This window comes from Diuraphis noxia, unplaced genomic scaffold (assembly GCF_037042655.1).
Source record: "Diuraphis noxia isolate RWA-SAM2 unplaced genomic scaffold, SU_Dnox_SAM2 contig0001, whole genome shotgun sequence".
Taxonomy (NCBI): domain Eukaryota; kingdom Metazoa; phylum Arthropoda; class Insecta; order Hemiptera; family Aphididae; genus Diuraphis; species Diuraphis noxia.
In genome coordinates this window covers 50,299,078-50,306,456 of record NW_028301711.1, presented here as the reverse complement: position 1 = coordinate 50,306,456, position 7,379 = coordinate 50,299,078, and the positions used below count along the sequence as shown (strand labels likewise).

General features: G+C 32.0%; 1 protein-coding gene across 1 annotated transcript in view; it reads right to left on the bottom strand.

Moving 5' to 3' along the window:
• Nucleotides 1-201: 201 nt before the first annotated feature.
• The window catches only part of LOC149060871 (dynein axonemal heavy chain 8-like), a 30,192-nt gene continuing 23,014 nt past the window's right edge, over nucleotides 202-7,379 (bottom strand). The window contains exons 36-46 of the mRNA XM_089230763.1: nucleotides 6,931-7,153; nucleotides 6,695-6,871; nucleotides 6,426-6,593; nucleotides 4,149-6,359; nucleotides 3,795-3,987; nucleotides 3,350-3,611; nucleotides 2,416-2,655; nucleotides 1,795-1,962; nucleotides 1,552-1,693; nucleotides 772-1,083; nucleotides 202-495 (exon numbers count right to left, since the gene is read on the bottom strand). Of these exons, the coding sequence (XP_089086889.1) occupies nucleotides 202-495; nucleotides 772-1,083; nucleotides 1,552-1,693; nucleotides 1,795-1,962; nucleotides 2,416-2,655; nucleotides 3,350-3,611; nucleotides 3,795-3,987; nucleotides 4,149-6,359; nucleotides 6,426-6,593; nucleotides 6,695-6,871; nucleotides 6,931-7,153 (4,390 nt within the window). The remainder of the gene's footprint in view (nucleotides 496-771; nucleotides 1,084-1,551; nucleotides 1,694-1,794; nucleotides 1,963-2,415; nucleotides 2,656-3,349; nucleotides 3,612-3,794; nucleotides 3,988-4,148; nucleotides 6,360-6,425; nucleotides 6,594-6,694; nucleotides 6,872-6,930; nucleotides 7,154-7,379) is intronic.

The following is a 7,379-nucleotide window of genomic DNA, read 5'->3' as shown; positions in this document are numbered from 1 at the left end:
CGCAACTGATTTAAATTAATAATAATAGACAGTAACTATATATTCTGTAAATAAATATTGATACTAAAATTGATATTTGTATTAATATGTTATTATGTTATATCAATGAATTGATCAACATTGATCCCGATTGACACTGGAAGAAAACCTAATGAGGACTTTTGTTATTCTTTATTTATTAAAATTTTATTTTTAATTGATTTATTTGATATCACACAGAAGAGCAACGCCTCTGGATACCCAGTGGGTCTCCGACGTGCCCTTTGGTGACCTGAGTCGCAGTTCGCACACGTACGTAAGTCCCGTTCTTGACGGTTTTTTGTAAACGGGACATTCGTAGCCGGGCATCAGCTTATTCCCGACCGTATTTATTGCAAATATGTGTATTACGGGCATTTCTGTGAACATGATCTTGTGTAGCGCTTCCTGCAGTTCCTTTTCTTTCCTATTCCAACTCGCCCCATCCAAGAACAATCCGTACACATAGACGCCTTCCTGTGGGCAGGACAATGCAGAAAAATATCATTGATAGAGTGGGCTGTTTACTTTTTTTTGTTTCCATTATAATATTTTAGCGCAGAAAAAAAATTAAATGGTTTAGGAGGAAAATATTAATAAAATACCGAGATGAATTTAAATTTGAATATATTAAAATTAAAATAATTAACGAGTAAGTCGGAATGAAATGCGAAGATGACTTTGGATTTCGAGTTGGTATAAATCGATGATGAAAGACTGCACTGTTTATAAACCATTATATCGTTCACTTACCAATGGTGGCTTTTTTATGTCATGTTTTTGGTACACTGTTACTTCGTTCTCGAGCACAATGTTATCTAGCGTCCAGCCTTTGTGAGCCCTAGATATTTCCTGTTTCATCGCTGTCAGAAACCCCTGCGGGTTGAAGAAACCGGTCATCCAAAATTGTGCGGGCTTTTCTTTGAACACCCATGTTGTGATTTGGCTATGCCGGTTAAGTAACTCATTGAACCAAAAACTTATGGTCGACGACGTCCAAGAGGGTCTTAGCCAGTGCACTGGAATACGGCCGTCGTACAAATAATCCAACGTTTCGGTCAAAACCTGTAATTGAGAACCGTTATATTATTATAACATACGTAGACAATGGGAGAAACTGAGAATAAAATAAAAAAAATAATTTTCAAATGTTATTAAATGAAAATGTATTATACATAATATAGTTAAATTTGTACGTATTAAATTAATACATGAAAATAATATCGTTTATGTTAATAAAGTGCATGTTAAATAATTATAATACGTTTAACTACACGAGATTAATTACTATAGATTTATTTGCTTTTCGAGAGTAAAAATATTATTCAATAATCATTTTTTTTTTCATAAGTAGTTTATGTGTTATTAATTTATTATTATTCTCTTTTATTATAGTTTTTATACGAAATTTATATTAACTAAAAAGCTGATTAAATTATATGGACAATTTAAATAAAGTGCTGTTGGGTAGAATATATTAATACTAGTTCCCATAATACTTTCCTCTCACACGTAATATTGTTATCGATTTACTTCGTTCATAATGATTATTCCGTCAATAGCCAATAAAAGGTCTTCCAAAGTATTTTTCACTATTTCGGTAACCTTTTGGATGCGATCGATTTCTTGTCCTAAGAATATGTTCATAGGCTGTGTCGGACCCATTAATGTTAACCTACCAAAATGTATGAATATTTATGCGTGTTATATAAACAATTCTTTTTTGACGTTATCATTACCTTTGTATATATATATATATATAAAATTTATAATTACCTTTCTTTGATTGTAAACATGTTGAAAGCGAGCGGCAGTTTTTCCAACAAATCAGAACTCATAACGTATACTTTTTCTTCTCGGGTCACTTCATTGCCACCACCAGAACCTTTTGGCTGAACCATTATAATAGTGTTAAACATCTCTTGGACAATATTAGTTTGGTATCTAACAACGTTTTTTGTAAACAATAGACATTAAAGTTAAATTTCAAACATAAAGATAAATTACAGTTCAGTTAAAGTTAATGACGAATAAAATCTGCGCTTTTTAAACAATTAGATTTTCATTTACTTAGGTAACACTAAGATTGTTATTTGGAAAAAATTGTGAAAAAAAATCGTTAAATTATTTAAAAAACATGATGATAAACCTTAACCTTTAAATAAAATACACCTTTCTACTACCACTAAAACAAAAAATGAAAAATTGGGTAATGCGGTAATACTCGGAATATTATTTAGAATAATTCTGTGAGAAAAAATTGGAAAAGTTCAATAGCTTCGTAAAAATATTTTAACTTAAAAAAAAGGTCCGTTATTTTATATATATATTTTTTATATATATATTTAACTATATAAGGAAGGCTATATATTATATACGGATATATTTTATGCTCACATAATATCGGTGTTTGGATGAAGCCCACACGCTTGTGGTGGATCTTTCAATGGCATTTCGTCTATTGCTGATAGATACTCAGATAATTTATTAAAAACCAACACGTTGTAACCTTCGTAGAAACTAAACTGTTCACTAAATATTTCGTTTGTAAACCAAACTTCAGTAAAATTTTTTAATAGCCGTCGGTCATAGTCATCTGTTACCCTGCCGCCGTAATGCACTTCAGCCAACATGTACCTGTATTGAATGTTATTTAAAATTAAAGTAATTTCAAGATAATATAAAACCGCTTAACTTGTTTTACGCACATAACATTTATAAATATCAATAGTGTTAAGAAACACTGAATTAAGTTATATTATTTATATATGTGTATTAGTATAAATGTATGTAGCTGTAGAATGTTAAAACATTATAAACTGATAATGTGTGTGTGATTTCTTGATACGACTGGTCTAAGAAATTTGCTGAATCAACCCTTTTTAATGATGACCAGCTCGTATGTGAGAACGCACGCACATAGTAAGCAGTTTTTGGGTAGAGCCATACTTATATATTTCAGAGCATTTTGTTTTAAGCCTAAACACAAATTTTTATAAAATAATAGATATAATTTTAGCCAAAGTAATTTCGTTTCGTTACTTTATTTGTTGCGGATTCGCAAAGTGCGCATCTATAACAGTGGCAGTAGATATACCCACACCTTAAGAAAAATTCTTTATAGCTCAGTAACATGAGTATTTCAACATAAAATTAATTTTTTTTTTCGTTGGCTATAAAATAACTGTTATACTGGTACAGTAATAGAACAGTTACTAAACATGACGGTAACGCATTTTAATTATCTAGTTATTTATATCAGTCATTAATAAAGTAACAAATAATAAGTTTTCTATGTTATTTAGAGTGTTACCTGAATCTAGTAACTTACCTTAAGGCAACCCAATTAATTTCAGAAGTGGCTTCCATATCATCGACCATTTTTTGTAAGTATAAAGTTGACGAGTACCAGTCTGATGTATTGAATTCGTATGGTATATTCCAACCGACAGGCCCAAACTTTCTTCGCTCTTGAACTACCGAATGGAGGAAGGAAATCACATACAATATTGGTTTGTATTGTGGTATGCTAGAGTATATCAAGGTTTCATCATCCATATTGATAAAAGTTCTCATTAACCCGGCTCTTAATCCTAAATGTGCAATAAAATAAAATACACTTTTCTGTATAACACTCCCTCGATAAGTTTGTAACATGAGTTCGTATTCGAACTAAATGGTAACTTGTAAATACAATATATTAATTCTTCTGTTTGAATAATTCGTCACAAATTTACTTGGTTAATTATGATGAAAAATTATTTAAATATTTTTACCTTCTGGGGGCTCATAAGTAAAATGTATAGCTATTTGTAAAAGTGATATTGAGAATTTTGGATGAACTTCTGTGGTTATCCATATTCTAAAGTTTTCTTGACTAAACTTGGCCACACTTGTGTTTATATATGTAAAAGTTTCTTGCATAAAATTCAAACACAAATGACAATTTTGAAGTAATACCCATCCACCCTAAGGAGACACATCAATGATATTCAGAGAAATGTTGTTTTTTAAAAACTTTAAAGTAGGTATGTTAAATCAATAGACTATTTGAAATAATGAGTGGTCGTACGTTAAATAGATCATTCAGTATAATATGCTGCTATAATATGTTTATATAAAATACTCACGTTAGCTGCAAATGATTTCATTAGCTTCTCAGCACCTTCTTCTTGTCCTTGTCCCATTGACACAGAGCTGAACGGTATTTCTAACTTATTCGCAGTGTTCTCGATGAGACTACTGGGGTCAGAACCCATGCTTAGAAAACAAATCAACGGTGTAGTACTTCTGGATTCAAGGTACATTTCTTCGATGTCAAACATTACTGTTTCTACGAACTGAGGTCCTAGCGATTCTTCGATATAAGCAAATGCTTGGACCAACGTCCTGTCTGGACACCACGCTCTCACCATCAACAACCTTTCGAACACGTCGAGCTTGTCAAATCCATCAGGCATTTTTTCTTTTTCCGGACTACTCTTCTCGTACCATTTTTTCCACGAATTTCCATTCGTTTCAACAGCGGTCAATATTGATTGGAACGGTGAAATGGTTTGCAGTAAGCCCAAGTTCATCCAACAAATATCAGTCACCCAATCGAAGGGTTTAGGTTTTATAGCATTCATATCAACCGAAGCTCCACCCTTGATAAAATATTCAAACTGACTTCTTGTGATTTTTCCTCTGTCCAGATCTATTTTGAGCGTCATGAGTATAGTAAAAAGTATTTTGTGAATCTCGTATAGGCCACGGCACTTGTATTTGTATATGGCATAAGTCAAATATTCAATGATGTTGTTTATCCTACGTTCAAGCATAACGGCTTTATCGGAGTTTGATAAAGACATATCAAATTGTTCTAAGAACTGCTGTAACGAGTTCTGATACATGGGATTGACCATTCCCATCTCTACGACTAAAAAGTACAGGACTGAACCTCGAGTGGCAATTGGACGATATTGTTCTCGCATCACGCTTATTGAAGCTTGTGTCTTGTTCGCCACCTCTATTTTTTCACTTACATCAGAAGCCGTATCTTTAGTCTTATTTAATGTATATAATACCGATTCATCGTCTACCAATGACCCTTTTACGGTAGTTAATTTTATCAGAAGGTCATATTCTAATTTTTGCATTTTTCGTTTTTGAGAAGTCACTTCGGAAATTAGTTCAATACGCTCTTGTTCCAATTCTTTTTTCTCGATTTCGATTACTCTACTTAACAATTGATCTTCCAATCCTTTAATTGTTACAGTAAAGTCGATAATTGTGCATCTGGCGTAAAGCTCTGGAGGAAACGATGGATTTCCATGTTTTGAAGTGAGATATAATCGAAAATCGTTGCTGACATCAATTTCTTTATCCCCTAATAATACATTTACGTTTTTACCTTTTGAGTAATAATTCTTTTCCAGTACATTGTTTATTACCGGATCGACATCTTGCAGTACATCGTGGATCAATAATGGTTTTCCCAACGATATACTATCTTCGAGATAATTTCTGAAATATTTATCATCAAAAGAAGTAACAATCATGTTATTTACCGATTCTTTATTTTTAATCCAAGCTATTCCTTGACTCTGTGGATCGATCATAATTGGGTATTTTGATGATTTGGTTACAATAATACCATTTTGAATTGATAAATCATCATTTGGAAGCCCTTGGAGATTCCATTCGCTAATAGTTGGAGGGTCAGCCAATTTTTCAGTCACATTTAAATTAGGGGAATTAGGAATGTTCTTCGCGTTCAATTGATCATACCACGATTGCAATATGTTCATTCTATATTCTTGGTTAAATGGCCCGGAATAATTTAAAAAAGCAGTCAGTATTACGATATCTCCTAATGAATATTTTATTTCCAAATTAAAACCAGCTAACTGCTCTTTCCATCTTTTTCTTTCTCCTTCTAAGCCCTCAATAAGTGCTGTTGCCGACACCATTTTATTTTTACATTTATTAGCTTCAGACTGAATTACTTGCTGTGAACTTAAAGCTACGTTTAACTTTCGTTTCGCGTCTAATAACTCCTTATTTTTTTCAAAAGCGATGGCCTCTGCGGCTTTTAACTGTTCTTTAGCTTGGAAGTGTTTACCTTCTTGTTTAGCTAAGTTTGCTATCAATGGAAGCACTTCTTTGTTAACATTATAGAAATCTGACATGGCCAATGTCCAACTAAGAAGTCCGGCTACGTTTCCACATGCCATTTTCGCTTTTTCGAATGTATAGTCTTGAAAATTAAAATATGGTTGCAATAGATCAATTGTTTCTCCATTGATCTGATTTTTCGGAAAATTTTGGAGGTTAAATAGAAATCTGGTATCTGACATTAACTAAAATAAAATAATTATTAAACTATTAATCTTCCGGTTATTTTGATGTAATAGCACTAAATTTACTTTTAAAGATTCCTTCCAATTGGGTTCTAAAAACATTTTAATTGTATCTATAACGACTTTCGGTAATTTTCGTTGAAAAAATATGAGTACGCAATCCATAATCACCGTAATTAAGTAAGGAGGTTTGCCTAATTTTCGAACGGTTGCTATATCAGTTGCTGTTAATGTCTATAAATTAAATATTTTACTTTAATTATTTATTAGTTTTTTTTATATAAAGCTTTAGAACATTTCTATGTTATTTAAGTAGGTGTTATAGATAACTGTACCAATAAAGCTGCTTCAGCAGCATCTAAAGCGGGTTTAGCTTTAGCGAGCTTTACTTCGGCGATCTTTTTTTCTTTTGAAATGCTTTTTAATAACAATTCGGCTCGATCTTTTACGACGGCGACTTCGGCTTTACTTATTTCTGCAGCTTTAACAACGACGTTCACTTTAGTAGTTACCTGTGAAAGCAGATTTTTGAAATATGACGAATCTACAACATGAGTATTCAGAACTCTACCTCTGTACTGGCTTCCGTTGCAATGACAATTTCTTTTTCTTTCTCTATCAATTCCTCTTTTAAAATTTCTACTTGTACCGAAGCATCGGCGAGTTTCTCTAATCCCAATATCCTTTGCTTCTTCATCTGCTCAATTTCATGTATATTCTTTGTGTACAAACTCTTATAGTCGTCCACAAACGAAAGGAATGATTTTGGTGTTACAAATATTTTTCGTCGAAACCTTATGAAAAAAAATATAAATAAGGCGATTTATGGGTAATTGCACGTAATATCGTTTTGTTAATAAAATTGTTATGTTAATTTTTCAATTTAAAATTAGAACTGATGATAACTTTAAATTTGTAGTTGTAAGCTTTCGAAATCAAATGTTAATTACTTATATACTTGAAGAAAAATAAATTTATATCTGCTCACTGTTTTTTTATTTAATGATGATTTTCAACTAT